The sequence below is a fragment of the Chlamydotis macqueenii genome, chromosome 1 (genome assembly GCF_036417535.1).
Source record: "Chlamydotis macqueenii isolate bChlMac1 chromosome 1, bChlMac1.mat, whole genome shotgun sequence".
In the NCBI taxonomy this organism is placed as follows: Eukaryota; Metazoa; Chordata; class Aves; order Otidiformes; family Otididae; genus Chlamydotis; species Chlamydotis macqueenii.
Genome location: NC_141556.1, coordinates 68,901,350 through 68,924,228, shown reverse-complemented (window position 1 = coordinate 68,924,228; position 22,879 = coordinate 68,901,350). Strand labels below are relative to the sequence as shown.

The following is a 22,879-nucleotide window of genomic DNA, read 5'->3' as shown; positions in this document are numbered from 1 at the left end:
CTGGTTTTCTTGTCTGATAAATGAGTTGTATTGTTTATCATAGAATCATAGAATCATAGAATGGTTAGGGTTGGAAGGGACCTTCAAAGGTCATCTAGTCCAACCCCCCTGCAAGGAGCAGGGACATCCCCGACCAGATCAGGTTACTCAGAGCCTCAACCTGGCCTTGAATGTTTCCAGGGATGGGGCATTCACCACCTCTCTGGGCAACCTGTTCCAGTGTTCTATAACTCAAACAATACAAAGTTGCCAAAGTGCAATGCATTTACTTGCCATCATATGGTTTATAGCGTAAGTCTCTGGTATCAGTCTAATACTTCTTAGCAAGTCCTCTGGTTCCCCACAGAATTCTGAAGCAATCCATTAAAACAAAAAAAAAAAACCAAAAAAAAAAAAAAAAAGAAAAAAAAAAGAAAAAAGAAAAAAGGAGAAAGAAAAAAGGAAAAGTGCAACAATTGAGTATCTATGACTCTTTCAACAGTATTTTGTGATGGTGAACAAATCACAACAGCATTCTAAATGGTTCGGCAAGATTTCTCTCTCATTCTTTATGACTTTTAGTAGAAGAAGGTTGAACAAGTGGCATTGCCATCAAACGTGTCTGAATCTATCCCACAAAATGATACACGGGCACAACAAGCAGGAGCATCTCACTTTTAAGAGAGAAGTATTCTATTATTGCAGGCTGGTCTGGCAGGCGCCTTGAAATGGGAGCATGAGAGCTGCAAACACTGTAGATAATGTGCTGGGAAGTGATACAAATATTGATCATGAACAAAATAACTAGCCACAAAGAAAGTGCCCTCAAGGGTCTATAATCAACAACTAAAAGAAGAAATCCCTCCTGCTTTGATTGCTTTTGTCCCTCTAATAATCGTGATGCTATTCAGATTTTGCTCACTAGCATTGTTATTAATGAAAATAACCAGCACATACGTTTCAAGTACAGATGTGGTTTTGAAGCTGGGCATGTGTTTCCTAAAATTCATGTACATGGGGGAACTTCTGCATCTGCCCACCCATCCAAACATACATCTGAGTGGTGAATCAGTAACTTTGATGAGGATCTCTGCTTCAGCAGAAGTATCTTTGTTCTTTCAGTTGACAGCCCTGTGAATCCTGTCTTCCCTGCAGAGCTCAGGAGAAGCAAAAAAATTACAGAAGCTAGTTCCAAGTCAATCTGCTTAGGTCATCAGAAACTCTCTGGGGAGCGTTGCTTGCCACCTAGATTGCTAAACTTCAAAGTGACTGAGATGCAGCTGTGGCTGTTTTATGACAGTTCTTCCTGTCACAAGCCATTTCAAGGTGGGTGACGCCTGAAAACTTGGTGAGTGGCCTACACTTTGTAGGCTGGAGCACATAAAAGGATATGTCAGGACAGCAGGAACTGTTTGGATGGTCCAGCATGTGGGGAGTCATGCCCTGGTAGCTCACAATGGAAATGTTTCCCAGAGGGAGCTCGCACAAACCTGCAGCCAGGGAGCTTAGGCAGGAATTGTACCAATGAGAAGGCAGGTCTCTCTGAGGATTATATCTGGCATTGAAGAAGGAAACTATTATTCTGGAAGCTGGCCCTTGTTGGCAGAACATCACAAAAAAAAAAAAAAGGAAAAGTGAATGTGAGGGAGAAGTTGGGCTATACTATTTCAAAGGACAGGCAGGGCAACTGGGCAGAGGCTGGCCACAGGTGAAGGGGCTGTGGGAAAGCAATTCAGTTCACTGATGGACAGGTACATCAACACACATACAACATCTAGGTTACTCTGGAGCCCCGGCTGTGTGAACTCCTTGGACCCCTGTAGCAGCATTCATGGATCACATCGAACAGATTCTGTTCAACTTCATGATCTGAAGTGGAAATCACCTCTCCTGTTCTGAAATGTGCATAAAATTCTGTTTTGAAATCCTAGTCTGTTACATTTCTTCTGTGCCTAGTAAATAAAATACTTGTGATTTTCTGCACGGCTCCTGCATGTGGTGTTCTTTCAGACACTTTTGCTAACATAATGACTAGTCTGATACTAGACACTAGTATCACAATATCACATGAGTCAGAAGCATGAGACATGCTAGCTGGGCAGGCTGTATGTTACTGTGCAGCCAGGAGAAAAGCAAATAATTGAAGTTAAGGAGTTTTGTCCTTAAAGTCAGCTTGTCAAACCTGTAATTAAAGCTTTTACACCTCTTGAGTAGGGCATTGAGAATAGGTCAATTACCCTGAGCCAAAGAAACAGGCATTTGACAGTGGCCTTGAAATAACAGATTCCTAGTTTGCAAATACTTCTAGCATGCAGGAGAGCGAAGGACCGATAACAACAGCTTGAGCTAAGCTTAGTGTGGGCAGGTGTTATGCAAGCTTCCCTCACACAACTGTGTTAAAGCAAGTCATTCGTGACCTGGCATAGCCCTGTTATTCTGCTCGTGGCTCTTCAAACAGCTAGATAATACACTTACATTTTGATCTGCACATCTGCAAGGATCCATGCAGCTCTGCCGCTGCATCCCTTTCCTGATGCTTAACATCTGCTACTTCAGCCTATGGATTTTAAGGTAGTTGGTAGCATTCTCATCCTGATCTCCAGTGTCCCCTGTGTTATCTATGCTGGGGTCCACTACAGGACTCCTATAGTTTGCACTTAGAGGGACACGTCTGACTGCAATCCTTCCTCAAGAGGACAAGGAGAAGCGAGATGCATCATGCTGAGGTTTGTGAACTTTGTAAATGGAAATGAGGATTTGTGCAGCACTACAAACACTCATGGGCCCTAAAGCTGAATTTGAATTTAGGCCTCGAGATTTGAAAGGCCAATTCTCTAATCTGTTGACTTATCCCGCTACAATCCTGCTAACTGAGGAGCTGCTGTAATCAGCAGGCAGACTCAAGTGCCACAGCTATTTTCAGTTCAGTTCCCCAGTTGGAAACATTTTCCTTCCCCTGCCACCTCTCCAGGCTTGATGTTGTTTATGAGATAACTGGGATGGAGAGACCTGTTTTTTTTTTTTTTTTTTCTCCCAGGAGCAAATACAACTGGAGATTTTTATCCTATTAGCAGACTGTACTGGAGTGGATGGGAAGTTTCTCACCCAATAAGCAGAAGCGAGCAGGCACAGAGCAAGAGTGTGACTACCGCTCCCTCAGAGCCGTGCCTGTACCGGAGTCCTACTGCAAGCTTCCCAGGCTTCCCATCAAAGCACTGAAAAGGGCTGGGTGCCATTCACAACTGACAGTTCTTCTCAGCTGCGCCAGCACTGGCTACCAATTCAGTAACACACATCCTAGTTCAGCTGTGTAATGTCGCCCAGACTCCTTGTCTCTGAGCTCTGCCACGGGAACATCACAGCATCGCAGACCTCCTGTCAGCTACAGCTCATCGCGCTGCTCCACTGCACTGCCTTCACAACAGCAGGGTCAGCTTTCTAACCCCACTTGCATTTAAAACAAAATACTATTATCTTTGCCTTCTTGTGTGCTTGCTTGCAAATTGGTTTAAGAAAGCGATGGACTACTCGAGCTACCTTGCAGTCAGGGGCAGGGAAGGTGGAGGATGTGACAGTTTCCCCAGAAGAGCTCTGCTAATGCACCTCCTGCCTCCCTCAGCCTGTCCCGCTCTCTTAGAGGCTTCTCAGTTTGACCCCATCCTGCACAGAGTTCTTGGTCTGGGCGAAGGTCTGGACCTCAGTATTTATCTTCCTGTACATGAATCTTCAAGTTATAATATAAAATAGATAAAGGAAGACAAAGAGAGAGGTAGATAAGCCATGAAGAATAAAAGCTTAGACCAAGAGGAAAAAAAGCTCATATCAGAACAATTTCTGTTACAGTTGGTCCTATCACATTCTTCTATCAACCACGAACACTTTTAAGACATTCCGCTTACAAGATCTGTATTGAAGGTTCTAGTTGTACTAAATTTTTCCTGTGTGTCTTTGGACTAACCAGACTCAGTTGCCTCTTCTGAGGCACTGGATGGCATTTCTGACATCCCACCTGGGATGTGCCCTTCCAACTATCACCCCACAAGAATACAAGCCCCAGCTGCTATATTTTATCTGTCAGTCCACAATGAAGGTCTTGGGTACCATAAAGTGTCTGAATTGGCACTAGCTGAGTATGTTTAGGCAGCTGAACCCCATCTATACTAGCTCTGGTTTCCTGTAAAAAAGAAGTACATACACATATGTTAATTTTTGTACATACAGGCACACTGTGGCTTTGATCTCGGCTGGCATTACTATAGTACAACTGTTTCTCATCCCCAACAGTTGTTTCTAACTCCAAACACGTGCTCCATGTCTCTCAGCTACCATTACTGCATACCACAACCTCTCTCCTGACAGTTCCTTATATCACATTAAAAAATCCTTGGGGTTTCAGCTGCTATCAGTCCTCCTCACCAATGCTTTCTTCTCAATGAAGAGACTCTTAAGGGTACATCTGCAATGATAACTGATTTTCAAACACTGATCATGGGTCATTCTCACTGACTTCAGCAGGAACTGATGAATACTCCACAGTTTTAAAAAAACACTTTAGAAGTGCCCTCAAAGATTTAAGAGCATGTGCTAGGCATCTAAACAAAATGGCCTTGCTGTATAAATACTCAGCCTGGGGCTTTGTGGAATTTTTTCCTATAATTTTCTGTAGAGATCCTGGTACTGAATGCCTTCTATGCCCCTCTAACCATGGGAAATAAAGCGTATTCAATTTGCCAGAAGGTATGGCAATGGCAGTTTTCTCACAGACTGTTTCCTCTAATGTCCTTTCCTGAGAAGAGGAATCACAGTGTGTCAGTGGATAAATCTTGACAACTTCAAGAAATACTTCCCAACAAGGGAGATGGAGATTAATTTATTTGCAGGGACGCATCTTCCTCAGTCATATAAACAATGGATTCTATCTAAAGCCTTACCTTCAAAGATATTTCTCTGTAACATACTAGTACTGCAAGAGGATTTCTACATCAACATAAGTCTCTCTTCCAGCAGGCGAAACAGAGGTGTTATCTCACCAGACAGTCTTTGCTAGGGAAATAGCTTTTATAGTAGATAAACTTAGTGCCCTATCAACAATAATGTCAGCCTCTATATGCTGTAGCTGGTCACACATCACTGCTCGAGCAGCTCTCAGTGTAATGTTGTTTGCGCTCCAGGTTACAAGAGTCAGGGAAGGGAGAAGCTGGAAAAAACTAAGCTGAAAAACACAAGAGCAAGAGAGCATGTAGATCACCACAAAATCTTTTCAGTCACAGAGGATCTTATAGGAACAGGTTTTTTTCCGCAGACGTGAACTATAGCAGCCTGGGAGCTTATCTAATTTATGTAGCTTTTCATGCCTGCAAGCAAACAAGAAGAAAAATCAAGCCTGTGGGCAGAAATTAGCACAGTTTTAGAATTTGCTCTCCACATTGCCCTCCCTTCTTCCACACAAAAGTGGCAGCAGTGGCACAGAGGTTTGGTAGATGCTCATTGCAGTGACCCTTTCTGGGTCTGTTCATTATCTCAGAGCTGTCACTATTCAGTGGCACTCACTCAAGAAGTTGGCTGCTGGAGTCAGACACATGCCTGAATTTGGCCCACCTTCTCCGAACACAGGAGTGACTCTGCTCTACTTTCTAGAAATGCTTTTCCCACTTCACCAAACAATATCAGGCCTTCTGATGCTATGTTGGAACAAATTACTTCAGAATTATAGATGGTAACATTGGCCATAGCTTTGTCCTGAGGCTTCCCGAATGCCAGCAGCTCTTTCTCCTTTTGCTCTCCATTCAAAGAAAGGAAATAAATTGTTTTATCCATACTGTGCTTTGACATAAAACACAGGCTTGAGATAAACAGCTTCTACAGTGCATTTGGTTAGATAGGATTTACCTACCCTCAGCAGTAACTATCAGCAGAGAAGGAAGGGAAAGAAGGTTTTCAAATGATTGCTTGTTTTTTCCTTTACGATCAAAGCTTCCTTTCAGCCAGAAAGAGAGAAAGAGAAACTGGGAAGTCATGAAGACTACAGAACAATGAACCTAAATGCTGCTTTTTGATACAAGGTGGGTTGTTAAATTATATTACTAATAAAAAAAAAAATCTGTTGATTAACTTACACAGAGTCAACCACCTATACATTCAGGGGAACAAGAGAATTGTATCTATTAAAGTGATTAAGATGATTATGGCAAATTTCCAGACAAGAAAAACAGCTCAAAACCACCCTGATCAAACCTGTAAACGCCTTATGTGATACAACCCAAGGTTAAAATTCTGGTCTAGAGTGCAGAGAATGTGAGAGATTCTAGCACTGAGAGGATGGGTGACCTTGAGAACATTGTTTAGCCTTTCTGTGCCTTTTTCTTTAAATTAAACAAAAGAGCTCAGAACAACATTTCTCCCCTCTCTGAGTATTAATCTGCATAGATATTTTAAAGAATGAATGTTGTACATGAAAGATTTCTAAGCATAGCTTAAACTCCAAAGTTTTAAATTTCAGTTTGTTGAGAAAATTGATTTTTTCCTAAGTATTTCCTCTTTTCTCCTCTTGGAAAGGGGTAAGAAGACAAAACAATCAAGGACAAGGCCCTACTGCTGCTTTGCTTCACTCACAATAAAAAAAGAAAGCAACCTGTGAAGAGAGTAGGAGGGAAGTCTACTCCGAGTTTTGTTTTCGTTCCAAAAGGAAAAAGTCAAATGTCAGCATCATAGTTTTGTTGACATTGATGGAACATAGGGCAAAAGTGGAAGGAAAATCACCCTAAATGATCTTTCTTTTGCTACTTCAGTTGCACAGAAAGTTACACAATGAGAGCCACACTTTTAAACCACAGCTTTGTTTTCTCTCACCTACAGTGCTGAATATCATTGCCCCAGGTATTCTGGTACCACAGCTACCTGAAGGGTCACTATGAAGGCCCACAACTGCTTTCTTACTCTTTTCTAATATATATTGTTTTTCCTTTTTATGATATAAAAGTTCATCTGGGTCCAATCTCACATTTCCTTAAGTACAGTTATGGAAGCAAAATGCTAGTAATGACAGCAGGTCAAATTCATGTCAGACAGAACTGCACGTTAGCCAGTGGAATTATGCACTGGGCAAACAGTACAATTTGGACTATCCAGTCCTCTAAGCGATTTCAGATCCCAAATACCTCATGCTCTCCCTTTGGCGGATGACAGTTACACAATATGTTGAAGTCATGTGTGAGCAGAGAGAAGCCTCTGGCATATGAAGACCTCACATTGGGCAATGTTTTCAAGTGCTGACACTTGCATGTTTTGTTACTGACCTCAGATGAAACAGATTTGGGGCCCACATCCTTACCCAGGCAAAATCCCCAGCAACTTCAGTAGAATTTTTGCCTCAGGACTGATTCAGCCCGATGTGAGAACTAATGTCCCAGAAGCTTTTTCCAGGCAGCACACTAATTATAGACTCCAGCTTGACATCTGTAGCACAAGCCTAAGCACCATTTTGCAAACTAAGGTTCTCCATGAAGAAGAGAACCACCACACAACAAAAGCGAAGCTGATTTATCATTTACAATGGTCTTTTAATAAGTATCCTCAAACTGTAGTATTTATATTATGAGTAAAGTATGAGCTATTTCAAAAGATGGCAAGGTAGAAAAATGCCACTGGAACTGTTTCCTACAGTGCATGCATTGGGCACAGCACACGGCTGGGAGTTGCTGTCACTCCTGTCCAAGCAAACCGTGTTTTGGAACCTCTGTAGCTGAGTACATGGATTTCCCCCGCCCCCCAGAAGAAAACGGTGGTGCAGCAAACACCAAAAAGCACTTCTTTTGTCCCTCTGTCTCCAGGTGAAAGAGAATAAATCTCTCACAGCTACTAAACTCCTTGTGAAACGCCTATCAAGTGCCCTTGTGAAATGCCTACAATTGTTGGCACTACAGCTCATCTTTTCTTAGTTACCAGATGATTATTTTACACATCAGTGGACAATGATGAAAGCAGATGACATTGTGCTTTCTTCCTCTTTAGACGAGGTTTCTACAGATACTAAATCATTTTACAACACTGGCTTTTACTTCCTTGTATTTACGCATGGAAAGCAAAATGCAACCAAGTTATATGATAACATTCCTAAATCACCAACTAGTGTTGGAAGCTAAACTGACAAAGATTTCATTTTCCAGCGTATGCTTCTTACAGCTGTGGCTTAGATGATCTTAGATCCCATGTGAGCACTCTGTGGTTTTTTTCAATTGCTTTTTTTACAACAGGCAAAAATCCTCTACAATATCAAGCTGTACATGCCTGTCAAGGGGTGACTGCCCATGTCCTTCCATATGTACGTGAAATGCATTGTGACAAATTCTGCAGGTGAAACTAAAGAAAAATCAGAGTGAACTGACTTGCTGTCAGCAAACAAGATAAAGTGCATGTCATTTGTGTTCTGCTAAGCAGGAGACAAAAGTTAGAACTCAGTATACCATTTTTTTTTTGCTCGTAGAGTAAGACGACATGAGTTTTAAGGCAGTGATGGTCAAAACTGAGTTTAAAATAGACATCTTGTAAATATACTCTCCCTTATTTTCCCCTCTGCATCTTCCATGTTAATTCCCTAGCTGTGCACTTCCCATTAAATTTTATCATAGAAAATGGACCAAGAGTTTTTTAGGCCACCCTGAAATTTGAGCCTGTAACCCAGTCTTTGAAAATCCTGTTATGTGTTTTCTGCCTCAGACATTATCCCATAGCACCATGCTATTTTTTCAGGTTGAAAGTAATAAGCTACTTCCTTGTCAGTACACTAAGTACATGATTCAGAGGCCACAAAACAAGCTGATATATGAAATTACTAAATGTAAAATTTGAAAAAGTTGGTGTTCTTTTATCTTGGTATCCTGATTAGATCCATACACAAAACTCTCTCTAGCCAACAGCTTCAAACCACTAACTTTTCCAAAGGTTTGCACAGGACAACTTTAATGAAAGTTAATGGAAAATATTTGGTACATAGCCTTATTGAAATCAACATTGAGTCTCCTTGACTTTGCAAAAGGAAGTAAAGTCAACAGGAACTGGATAGATAAATCCTAAAATGCCTGAACTTTTAGAAAAAGGTGGCCATGCTTTTATCCCTGTTATGTAATAGAGTCAAATTACTATTGGAGCTCTTGGGATTAAAACTCTGTTTGGGTTGAAATTGCTGAGGCTTCTATTTCTAGAGTTCTCAAATTCTTCTCTTTTCCTGTCTGAACCATCGGCTCTCCAGTTCTCATTTCTGTCCTGATGTTCAGAAGCACAAAGTGTTTCCATTAAAGACATAAATTTTCCAAAAGTTCTTGTAGTCCAAGAGGCCCCAATTTCTTCCAAAAGTTCTACTTTTGCAGCTGAAAATTCCCTGTCTCAAAATGATTTTCTCCTAGGGAAGACTCTCATAAGCCTGTGATTAAATCCACTCTGCTTCCCAGTCCTGACTAGTGCTGCTCACAAGTAACACTAGTTGTAGGAGTGGGACAAAAAACTGGTCTACAAAAAAGTTAGGTTGCAGTTGATTCCTTAGAGGCTGTGAACTCAGATGTTAACAAACATTTCCAAAAGTCAGTAAGGCACTACAATAATTGCCTTGAAGGCGAAGATTCAAGGTTCTTTCATTTTAAACAGCTTAGTTTTAAACACATATTAGAACCTACCTGTATTTCTGTACTTCTTGTCTTCAGCAGAGCACTTTCTATCCCACTTTAACTGAGGTATACATCTGCATGTACACGTTTCATTATTTGGTGTTCTGTCTGAAGTATTGCTATATGCTTTTGATAGTCAACACATTGATTTGTACTGCTTTTTCTGCTGTGTTACATGATAACCTGATTATCTACAGCCATCAGTTCCATTACAATACAGCCCTGGAGTATGATTAGACTTTAAATTGTTGTAGGCAAATCAGCTCTTGAATTTACAGTACTACCTTGGATATGACTTAACTAGAAGAAAGAGTTGTCTTTAATCACAGAATGCCTTTGTTATCAGATCCCAGGCCAAGCAGTGGGCTGTGTTACTCTTAGGGACTCTGTTGTCATTAATGTGGTCATATTCACATTGCAGAAAGCAGCACCAAATAGAACTTAAATAGAGGGAAACAGAGGGAGGGCAAAATCTGAGTGGTCAGAAACGAGAAATGACTTCTCCCTGCCCATTCACAGCTTTTTTCTGACCCCACTGCAGTCCATGGGAGTCTTGCCAATTAATTTCAATAGGAGGAGAATCTGGGCTGGGTTGAGGTTTCCCACTTCTGCCCACAGCAACACAGATGCATTCCAGACCACTCTCAGGAAGGAAAAAAAAAAAAAAAAAAAAAAAAAAAGGAAAAGAAAGGGCAAATTCCCAGTTACTGTGGCAACAGGAGGGATGGTTCTCTTTGCTATCATGTAATTTTGAAATTCAGTAGCTGTTTTGTGCTGTGACATGTATTTCTCTCCTCTGTCAAATTAATGTTTTCTTCCCGTGCGGAAGGCCCATCAGGGAAAGAGCACAGAAGAAAACCAGCAACACAAACAGCCCTCAGAAGCCTTTTCACATTTACCACCTCACATCTGCCATAATGGCAAAATCATGTTTGCAAGCAACAAGGAAAAACTGCCTTAAACATGCACTTCCTAAAGCACAGAGAATGAATTCAGCCTGCTCTGTGAACGCCCCTCTACGTGTGTGAGAGACGACTGGTAATAAGCCGCCTCAGAAGAATACCAAGACCTCTACTATGGAGAGCATAATCTAAAGACTGCACAGATTGTCCAGCTCTGGCTACATTTACCTTTCTTTCTCAACCTTTCCTCTGCTAAGGCCCTCATTATTGTAGTCCTTGGACTTGTTGACCATTTCATTAAGGGCTGTAAACACCCTATGAGACTTAGGGCAAGATTTGACAGCTTCAGGAAAGCAGTGGCATATACAAAATATGACTGATGATACCCTAAGGACTGGCACAGGCAGTCAAACCAAATGAAGATGCAAGTGAATTTCTCTTTCCTTCCACCTTGTTTTCTCTGTTTTACAGGAGGCAGCTCCCGTGCTGACAGGCAAGTAGCCCTTTCTACAAAGTAAGACGACAGTAAAACCTGCTTCTGCAGTCAACAACAGAGAAGAGACTGGAAACACATGTTTCTGTGTTTGGGATGATTCAGTTTAGGTAGATTACCTGGGCCACAGCCTAGATGGTGTAAACTGCTGAATCTAAGAGTTTACATTAGCTGAGACTACAGTTTAATAAGTATATTTTAGTTAAACTTCTAAACTCTTTTGATATTATTTATTAAAAAAACCCCACAAAAACAAACAAAAAAAAACCCCTAAACCAAACCTCTAAACAACTTTCAAAGGGAAACTGAGGAAACAAAAACTGATGTGACTTCTTTAAAGTAATGGTGCGAGTCACTGTCAGAGTTCAGGCAGGAACCCACAATTCCTGAGCATCAACTGATGCAAAGGCAACCTCTGAAGTTTGTTGAGCTAAACCAACAGCTTTTGGGAGGTCTGAACTGCCCTGTGCACGTTAGCGAATTGTTTTCTGAAAGGCTCAGGGCTGATACCTTAAAAGTCAACATTATCAATTCATTTGTTGCTGAACAATGCATGTTGGAAAGGGGCAGTACTTCTGTGTTCAGGATGTGGTACTAGAGACAGAAGGCAGTGAGCTTTGAAGAGCACTTGAGAGAAGCCACATATGAGGCATCTGAGCTCTTTCAGCAAGAGCTAAACACAAGATGACAAGGAAGACAATGGACCATCAGCAATGCAAGGTTAGCACAGCTAGTAGGCGGGATTCAAATGTCTTGGGGGCAATCAAGCCAAAAGGATTCCTGAGGGCATTTACAATTGTGCCCAAACTGCTTTGCCATCTGTCCCTTATAGTTGGCGCTTATTCTGTAAAGGGCTTTTGGAAGAGAATTAATACCATGTTTCTCCCTCAGTTTAACCCTACTTGTGACTGACTGCTGGCATGAATGCCAAAACATTTAACACAGTAGATAACACATACACACAAAATCCAAACAAAACACCCTGTCACTTACTCATGGAACCTTTTCTGTTGTATTATCTCAAGCTGAAGCCATTAAGGAAAAGGCCTCTACTTCTCCATTTGATTTTGTTACAGTGTTGTCGTGGTTTTGTTTAGTGAGGGGGGGCCTAAGGTGGTAGCTTCTGTAGGAAACTGCTAGAAGTCGCTCCCCTTTGTTCAGGGGACTTGGCCGGGCCTAGGGCGGACCCACTGCTGGCCAAGGCCGAGCCGATTGGTAGCAGAATGTCTCGTGATAACGCCTCTGCGATAACGTATTTAAGAATGGGAAAACAGAAAAAAAGAGAGAGAAGAGAAGATGTGAAGAAGCTGAGCGGGGGCAGAGGCGCAGAGGGGGAGGCGCAGGCCTTATGGGCCTTGCAGGCCTCACCCTCTGGCCTCTCGCCAGGCAGCCGACTGGGCCCGACTCGGTCCAGCCCGGCTGCAAGAAGTGGAGAGGAGATGAGAAGTGAATGAGATGTAAAAAAGATCCTGAGAGACACCTACCAGCCTGTTGTGAGGAACGGCTGCAGACGCCAAGGTCAGTTCTGAAGGAGGGGGAGGAGTAATGCGGCTCCTGGCCAAGATTCCCCTGCAGCCTGTGGTGACGACCATGGTGGAGCAGGTTGTCCCCCTGCAGCCCATGGAGGTCCACGGAGGAGCAGAGATCCACTTGGAGCCCATGAAGGACCCCGTACCGGGGGAGGTGGATGCCTGAAGGCAGCTGTGGCCTGTGGAGGGCCCGCTGGGACAGCTGTTCTGGAGAGACTGCACCCGTGGAAGAGATGACCCACGCCGGAGCAGTTCCACGAAGGACTGTGGCCCGTGGGAGGGACCCCACGCTGGAGCAGGGGAGGAATGTGAGGAGTTCTTCCCCCGACCATGAAGCAGCGGCGTAAAACAACATATGATGAACTGACTGCAACCCCCATTCCCTCTTCCCCACTGTGCCACTCGGGGAGGGAAGGTAGTAGAGATAATGTTAAGCTTGGGAAGAGGGAGGGGTGGATGGAGGTTATCTTGTTCTCTGTCTCATTATCCTGCTGTTTGTAGTAATAAATGAATAGTTTTCCCCAAGTCGAGTCTGTTTTGCCCGTGACGGTAACTTTAAGGATTTCTCCCTGTCCTTATCTCAAACCTCGAGCTGTTTTTCCTTATATTTTCTCTCCCTGTTTTCTCGGAGTGTGGGGGGAGTGAGAGAGAGACTGCGTAGTCGGGTCCGATCGGGGCTGAACTACGACAAGTGTTCATTCAACCTATTTTCTAGCAGACACCTATCATGCCCCAAAAGCAGTACAGCTGCAATGTGACTCAGCTTCAGGAGAGCAGAGAGACCTTGTCAGAGCTGGTTAGTAAACTAGACCCCAGCACCTGAGCGGGTTGAGATGGTTTTCTGGAAACTATGTTCATAGGCAGTAGGATAACCAAGATGTGGAATCACATAGGTAGGTACAGTAAGTATACCAGGAGTTTCTTTCCATGTGACATACATAACAGATAAGCATGTGTTAACCAATTAAATGAGTATGACATCTTAGAGAGGACATCTGCAAGCTTTGAAAATACATTTTCACTTGTCATGTGAAAAAAGGATTGAAATTCAGAAGCGGAATACAACAGAGCTTAAACAATATGGTATCTGCAATTGTGCAAAAGTAAATGCAACAGCCTACTGGAAAAAAAAAAAGGTGATTTATCCAATGTGAAAGGCCAGAATGTAAGCCCCACAACTCTGCTGAGTGGGGACATGCATCTAGGTATTTTTATCAGCTTCACGACAGTTTGGGGGAGCGTTGCTCTTTACCGCCTACATCTAGAGGCTATTTGCTTCCTCACCAGAGGATGGCAGCACAGAGACCCTTTACTTCCATAGTCCAAAAAGCCTGAGGTGGGAAGAAGGTCAAGGTACAGCACTGGATAGCACACCCAAGCTAGAAGAATTTAGCATTCATAGAAACAGGCCACAGGTGCTAAGAAAAATATGGCTATGATCAGCCTGGTCTAGATGGGGCACATGTGTCAGAAGAATAGGCAAATAAATTTCATGGAGTGATCTGTTTGCTTGGTCCCTTGCTTGGTGCAGAGACTGTTGTTAGCATGACCACTGTCCTCACTACACGGCCAAAATCAGTCCACAGCCTTCCTTCACATCTTGAGCAATTCCTCTCAACAGAAGTGTAATTTTTCTGTATAGCACTAGCACTGCAGACATCTATTCCCTGGTCTGTCATGTAACAAAAATGGATAATGTGACCCAAAGCCACAATGTCACAGAGAATGATATGCTGTGCACTAGGGATTGGTTAGCAAGCACTGCCTTTAGACCCGACACTTGGAATCAATGACATTGAATCACAGAATACCAGGTGGGAAGGGACCTCAAGGATCATGTGGTCCAACCTTTCTTGGCAAAAGCATGGTCTAAACAAAGTGGCCCAGTACTCTGTCCAGCTGAATCTTAAAAGCATCCAATGTTGGGGAATCCATCACTTCCCTGGGGAGACTATTCCAATGGCTGATTGTTGTGAAAAATTTTCCTCTTGTGTCCAATCAGAATCTCCCCAGCAGTAACTTGTACCCATTACCCTTTGTCTTTTCCATGTGATTCCTTGTAAAAAAAAAGACACTGTATTCATTATTAGTTTGGAAAAGAAATGGGCAACAAGTTACTTTGCTAATAGTGTCTAATTCTACCATTAACAGCCAACTGTGAGAAACTCTAGAGAACTTGTAAGGTGTAAGAGGACCAATTTGATAAACAATGTCTTACAAACTCATCTTATTAAATTGAACAGGAAGAACTGAAAGCAAGCTGGAGATATGTTATCTTTCAGTTCTTAACACCACTACCCATAAAAGGAGCTTGTTAGCTTAAATGTGGATTGACATCATCCCACAGCAAATGCAATGAATCTACACCTGACATATTCCACAACTCTTAAACATTCTGGCAGCAACAGGGAGTAGTGCTTACTCACCAGAAGATCACGAGCATCTGATACAAATCTTGCTTTACTCTGTAGGCACAATTTCCCATGTTCGATCTTCCTATTAATATGTTTCAGATTGAATCATCACACGGATTTTGCTTTTTTGGTAGGAAAGGTGATTTCTAGGGAAATGTGTCATGTCTTCTCTTCCAAAACCAAACTAGAAAAGCGCACATCTCAGTAATGAAAGCTAAGAGTAGAGCCATTGTCCATTAACAACTGTGTAACTGTCTAAAGGTTCCAACTCTGACACTTTGCAAGTGTATGACCACCAATTATAACTGTTAGGTGTTTCTGAAGTGTTACACAGCCTGTTTTGGTAAAAGAGAAGGTGGAAGGAGAAGATTCAATGAGGGTAATGAAATGTAGGGAATCACTGCTTTCTTCAAGACCTTCCTTCTTCAGGATTTCTAATAAGAAGAGATAGTTGGTGAATCCTTACTTTGCACAACATCTTCTCAACTCCAGAACAGAGTATTATTGAGAAATAATTCCCTTACAATAAATGTCTGAGTGCTTAATTCCAGCCTGGCGAAAGCAAACACAATTCCACTGATTTCAATGGAGTTACACATGGCCCACTTAATGTACAACAGGGTTGATTTGGCCCTTCTCCCATACTACAGCACTGGTTTGCCTGGAAACCTTTGCTTTCAAAGTAATTAACCATGTGTTAGCAATCTGCAAGACTGAATTAAATAAATGGATAGGAGATAGATGTATATTTTAAAACTTATCCAAATAGTGAACTTCTAACAGCAAGTATTGATCTTTTTTTTTCCTGTTTAATATAAGGATCTTACATCAGTAGCACAGATGAGAAACTGAGGATCTGCAGAACAATGTAAATTATTGTACACATATCTCTCCCTCCCACAGTTTCCTACAGGAATTAAACTAGAATCATGTATAAGCATAGTGAGAGTCCCAGGAAGAACTTGTTCTTCCTCCTAAGCAGTCTCAGCAGGTGGGAACGGGCTCCCTTGCTAAAAGCACAGAGAGAGAGAGAGAGACAGACAGACAGACAGAAGAAAATTGCTTACTGTTTCGAGGCTTCTCCTCATCCATGCCTTCATCTTCATTTTCTGGGTCAATATCTTCTGCTTGAGTTATCCAGTCTAAGTATCCCTTCAAATCCTCCTCTAGCTGTTGCTTTTCCCGTAACTTCTGGAAATCGCCCCGAGCCTTAGCCTTCTCTCTTTCTTTGGAAAACTCCCTAGCAAGAGGGAGGGAGGGACAGGACATGGGCGGAGGGAAGGAAGAGATTGAAAAACAATGGGTTAGATTGATTTCCACTAGAAAGTCTCCACATCCCGTGTAGCACATCCAGCTTTCTCTATTCTTTCAAGATAGACACATGAATGGATTATCCTTGCTAGATACACACGTAAAACAACTGGAATGTCCACATTTTTACCAATGCTTAGGAAAAAAAGGAGTACCTTTTTTTAATCCTTTCATTCTCAACATTTGATTAGCAATTCAAATAAAAAACATATGTAACATTTATGTATGATACCATACACTTCCTGATATTCTTTACCACTTGATAGTCTCCAACAGTTATCTATAAATATCTATATGAATAATGGTTAATTTAATTCAATGATGAACTGTTTGACAATAATCCGACATCTGGAGAGTGAGCTGGTGCCTCTAATTTTTAGCCAGGTTTCAATGTGTCCTTAAGATTATAAGCATAATCACAACTAAACTGGGTTAATTGTAAGTGCAATCAATGGTACTCACAATTCTGTACACGCTTAATTAAGGGCAATTTCACCCACAGTACTGGGCAATACATTTGAAAATTAAGACCTCAATGTTTTACTGCAGACTTTCAGCATTCAGGGCTGTTATCTGACATGAAACATATGTTTCAAATCTCAAGCTGAGTATACAATCATGATAGATTATCGGTAGACAAAACTAAGAGATTCTGCCAGAAAGTGAATGAGGGTAGACATTTGATAGTTTTATGAAAGACCACTGTTTGGAATACAGGCTTAAAACAGAGGGCATAGGAACAAGAATTTCATGTTGCTTAGTTATGAACCTAGGTGCTTGCTTTGTCTTCTTTCTGGCTGTGGTGCTGTTTCTTCCTCTTCCAGAGACACCTATACTGCATTTTTTTTTTCCAGAAATGCTGACCTATCTCAATTTAGAGACTCTCCTGTCATTCTAAACCAGGTTTAATGCTTGTATTTTAAAAAGTAAGCTCAGTGATTGTGAAAAGTGCTGGACTAAGAGTACTTAAGCATTAAGTCTTATATCTGCTGAAGGAGCTTGGACTAGATGACCTTTAAAGGTCCTTTCCAACCCTAACGATTCTATGATTCTATAAGGCACACACATTTTTCTTCTGTCTAGAAATAGGATGTAAAGCAATTCTGTCCAATGCATTATCCATTACCCTTGCTGACGACTCCAGCAATGTGTGGATTTAAAAAAAAAAACAACCCTCCACCTAATATTTGTCTTAGGTTTGCTCCTGCAAGAACAAATAGGAAACCTAACACTAACTTTGGTGGGATAATATAAGGATTATGAAAATCCTACCCAAAATGTTAATGAGTGCCATGTGAAGTGTCCTCAAGCAACTAAGCTGGAGGCGAATTCCTAGCAGTGATGGTGAAGTACTTTCCTCCTGTCTGGTCCAAAACCCAGTGACGAATTTCCATTGACTTCACAGGCTTTCAATATTATGAGCTGTGCACAAAATCAGCACTGCAGCAGAATGACAGTAGGATGATGCCTCCATTTCAAGCCAAAGTATGTGATAAAGCATGCTTGTGTGATCTTCACCTATCACATTGCTGAGGGCTCAGTCCATCCCATGGGACTATGATAATGAAGGTGGAAATGAAGAAAAGGATCATTGGCTTCTCAGGCCTGAAGGTGGATCACAGTCAACCCTAGGACCAAACTTAACCACAAGGCTGAAACAGCTATTGCAAGCATGTTAAGAATTAAAAATCAAATTTTCTCATGCTGGGAGATAAATTTTGCTACTTAAAATGTAAAACAAACAAACAATCCCCCAACAACAGTAGTAAAAACTGTACAAAGAATTTTTTTAAAATCCAATCAATACTAGTTATATTTTCTGCTTCAGAAACATCTTTCCTCTGGGTTTCACATAGTGCCTTATCCAAGTTAATGAACTAGCTCTCAAAGAAAAAGATAAATCACTGAATGAAGCTATATGTTATTAAGTCTGTTTGATAAATCAAATGCCAATATTTCCATAGTTGGCTCCTAAACTGTTTTAGAATCTAGAACAAATGGGTGAAATTTTGAAAGGGACTGAGCCTTCAACTCCAATTGAGAACAATTTATATTTGCATGGCTATAACTTGCATGGAACTGTTTCAGAAACCAAAGTGGAAAATATCATGTAACAGCCCAGCTTACAGAAAGTGAAATTCCTACTGTGCACTGAAATGGATCATTTATGTTAGATGCATCTAAGCTGCATGCCTACTTGGGTCTTTTCAGTCCCCACTTACTGCCTCTCAAATGGTACTCAGGCTGGGGAGAGAGCTGACTAAACCAACGTGAGATTTTAGCATGATGTCTTTACACCGACTGTCTGCATAGGAGTGAATTTTTTACCTAGCGCTTTAACAGCACAACTGAAAATATTATGATTGTCTAGTCTAAACTATCTACGATTGCATGTCTCTCCTTTGTATGATGTTCCACATTTCAGATTACTTCCCAAGGAAGACAACTTATTTAAATTATCTTAATTTCTATGCTCTACTAACATTAAACCACTTAAAACAGGTCGCTCAGGAAACTGCTAATACAATTCAAACCACTTCCCATATGGAACACTGGGCTGTACTCAGGCAAATGTAGTTCATGATCAAGAATTACTACCAATGGTCATTTACCATCCCATGTGAAACAAATTGGTGACCTCAGTCCAGTTCCTATTGGAGGCAGGTGTGTACGTTACCTCTCCCACCACCACAGCTGGCAATAAATGGTCATTGTTTGCAGTTTCAGCAGGGAGGCCAAGGAACAAATAAGTTTTCTGATGGAACGGCCATCTTGAGTCTGGAGGTGGCCTTCTCAAAAAAGATTGCAGTATCATGTCAGAATAAGGTCACCAAAGGCTTGCAGAACTACCAAGAAATCTGTCTCTTTTCAGTGAAAAAGGAAAATAGTTTAAAAGTCAGTGAATCTGGTTGTTTATACCAGAATTCTGTTTTCTTCACTTTCCTTTGCTTCTCCCAGAAAACTGTAAGATATAACTGCAGACGGAATACCAAAAAGCAGAGTATTCTGGAGGGATGTTTTCTCTGCATGAGGTCAGAGTGAGTCAAGATCATAAATATAAACACTCAGGTCTGTATCTTCTGTAGTTCCAGAAGAAAATTTATCTTGCTCATCCCAATGATGGAATATAGGTAGTTCTTGTCTATATCTAATCTCAGTAAGATTTCTCACATTTAGAGGAGGGAAGGAAAGTGAGTGGAATAGAAGAATTCTAGGAGTTCAAAACTCTTGCTTACTGCTAAAAGTGCATCACAAGTCTTCAAACCTCATCCACCTTGACAAGTGCACCAAGGAATGGGAAGGGTTGGAAAAGGGGACAGAAGACTAGAAAAAGTCCTGAAAGGTCACAAAAACTGCTCCAGGAGGAGCTACAACCATAGCCAGCCTCTCATTTACTTGAACGTCTTCCTTGGCAGTAAGAGCATCGAAAGCAGCCAATTCGGTTTTCCAGGATCCTCTCAAAGCAGAAGAAATGGCTATTCTCCTGCCCCCCATTTGCCCTAGGCAACTGATTGTTTTGCCTGTGTCCTGGGATTTGGATCACTGCTAGGCAAAATATAAATGTGAATCTATATGCTTAGGTGTGCAGGGCTGAAAGTTGAACCCACACTGCCATTTTTTTTTCTTCACTAATTGACTGAAATAGATAACACAGATGTGAACATCTCTGATCTCAAGAGACCTCTAAGAGGGGCTCCACTGCTCACAGCAATGATGTGGAATCCTTTTGCCTGGGCTTGAGGAGGTCTATGGTGTGATCTGCTGACCGGATATTTCCTTTGGAACACACAATTTTTACATTGTGCTCAGCCAAGACAGGAAGAGGATTACAGCTCTACACATGATACTCTGTCATACTATTTAGCTTAGCATATGACTAGTAAATTCATGAGAAGGACCATGAATGGATGACATACCTGAGGAAAAACAAATTACAAATAAGCTCTTTAGGCAGAGCAGAACTCAGCATTTGATTTTGCAGGTGCAATCAAAGTGTCCTTGTGAGTACAATTAATTACACTTGAGTATTCAGAAGTTATTAAAACAACTAAGCTAATCTGTCATTGATGAAGTCTACCTAAACAACATGCTTGCTGAAGCTCCTGAAATAAATAAGTGAGAAAAAATCAGAGATGCCCAGAATGGATGCACAAAGATGCCCAGGAATGCTGCTTTGTATCTACATAGAACAGACAGGTGGATCATAGATCAGACTAATAGCAATAGCAAGTCTCTAAAAAAAAGCTGAATCTGCAAAGTGAAGACACTTTGCAATTCAGCAGAACTTAGAACTGCTTTAGAAGGTTAATTGTTTAAGAACTGCTTATTTAGCCCAAAGAAAAATTGGAACATTTCTCCCATAATTTCTGTGTTTTTTCATGGATGCAAATTCTTAAGTTTCTTTTTACTTTTCTCCAGTTGGGTACAATTTTGCAGAAACAGTGCAGCTGTCATAACACTCTGAACACAGCCAGAAAGAATGACTCACAGCTTAAACAAGGTGAACTTCATCTTTGATTTCAGGTCTCTCTACAGACTGTTTCCATCTCTTACCACTAGCTGTGGTGGTCTAGCTGCACTATGTCAGGAGGTGGAAGATCTAGGCCCCCAAAACACTTTCTTGAGTGGAAAAATATTAAAGACAGAGGAAAAGATTTTTAATTTTGTACAGACACAAATCTAAGTGTTGGTAAATTGAATCAGCACTACTTCAACAGTACGCGCTCCTCAGGGCTGAGTTCTCAGGCACTGTTTATCCAACCAGATACTATATAATCTTTAACCACTATTTTATATGATCCTTGAGTGCACCTCTGATACAACAGATCACTCTGTCAGCTGGTCATCATCCTCCACTACTGCTGACATCCTTACCTCCTGATCAGAGTATCCACCTGGAGAAACGAGGAGCTTATGTTCTAAAATTGTGCCCAGAGTATCACTCTCCAGATATCCAAACACAGACTATTGCCTCACACTTCATTACTGGGGATTTTTTTCCTTCTCCAGTTACTGCTTGAAGGTCCCTTCTCTTTGCAGCAGCTGTCTTAGCTGCACATCTCCTACAATGGAGTGAAGATAGTAGTAATACCTCCTGTAGAACTGCTATTACCTGTCTCTTCGCAGGATGGCCAATGGCAGATCTTCTTCTCTGGTTCTACTACTACTACTCTTCCTATGTTGTTGGCCCAAGTACAGATGAAAAAATTTCTGTGAGGTGTCAAGTCCTCTCTCCTGCTCAGAGATAATTTCCCCCCTTTTCTGATCAAAAGACAGTGGACTTGAGGGCTGCATACTCAGGCAACAGGTACAGGCTCTGACCAAGTTAATTTAGAGTTCATTAAAGGACGCAGGATGTTAGAAACAAACAAAATGAGGATGCATAGAAGTCCTCATACTATATTTATCCATGTACATAGAATGGCTGTAGGCACCCAGTCATGCCCAAATATGGAAATAGAAGCCTAATTCTAGGAGATCTTTTATTGTCTGCTTGATTCCTCTAATTATCTGGCTCCCCAGGGGTGGTGAAGTTTTTGACTACTGGGGACAATATCAATTGTTTTTGAACAAAGCTACTAAAATGATGCTTTGCAGTGAGGGTTATACTGCAGAACTGAAATACAGCTAAATGTCTGGATGTCTTAGGGATGCTTAAACACTAGAAGGAGTTCTCCTGCTTCTCTGTTCATCCTTAGAAAAGGTCAGAGGGAAATGATCTTTACTCCCTGCATCATTCTAGGCTTGTAATCCGCACAATGGAGATGATGTGCTTATTGAAGAAGAAACGTGCCCAAGACACTCTCCAGGGAAAATAGCGCCCCATTAGGCAGTGCTTTAGAGATACTAAGCAATGTGAAAATTTCACATGTGAGAAGACATAATTTGGCAGGAGTCTCATCCCATAAATATGAAAGGATTTGTCTCATGCTCTTATTCCTCATTCGGTCCTACTGACCCTTCCAGAGATTTTACTATAATCCCCTTCTTCTGTGGTGAATGGTATGCTTTGTCCACAGGGGAGCATAGTGTTGCTCTCTTTCCACAGAGCACAGGTAGAGGTTTTAGGTAGGGGAATATGTTACAGGCAAAGAATTGTCTTGTATTTCTTTGATTTACTCAAAAGACTCCTTCTATGCCATTAGGAATGCCATATTTTGCCACCAGCACGACAGTAGGCTAGGCCTTCTCTATGAAGGTTCCTGAGATCAGCCTGTCACTGACAGTTGTTTGCTAACCAGAGAGTAGGAATAGAAATACAAATTTTAAAAAATAAACAATAATAAAACATTTTCCTGGTACTGCTTACCCGCTAAGTACACCGAGAACCAAGTTAAGTACAAAAAATGACCCTATGATGATTAGTGTAACAAAATAGATCCAGGGCCAGTCCCTTCCTATGGCATCATTGACCTGGAAGAGTGGAACGATAATTAGTGAGACAAGCTCAGATTCTGAGCACTGCAAGGCTCCAGCCAAAGAGATCCCAAGTCACCAGCAGTAAGATTTTCAATAGCTAGTTTTCTGGAAATTTATAACAGGTTGACATTACCGATTTTGAATGCCCTGAGGTTGAATTTCTTTGTCAGAG

At 41.5% G+C, this 22,879-nt stretch overlaps 1 protein-coding gene across 1 annotated transcript in view; it reads right to left on the bottom strand.

The window, feature by feature from the left end:
- Positions 1–22,879, bottom strand: part of CACNA1C (calcium voltage-gated channel subunit alpha1 C) — a 446,904-nt gene that overhangs the window by 133,261 nt on the left and 290,764 nt on the right. Inside the window, exon 9 of the mRNA XM_086755747.1 lies at positions 16,044–16,216. Coding sequence (XP_086611873.1) covers positions 16,044–16,216 — 173 coding nt within the window. The remainder of the gene's footprint in view (positions 1–16,043; positions 16,217–22,879) is intronic.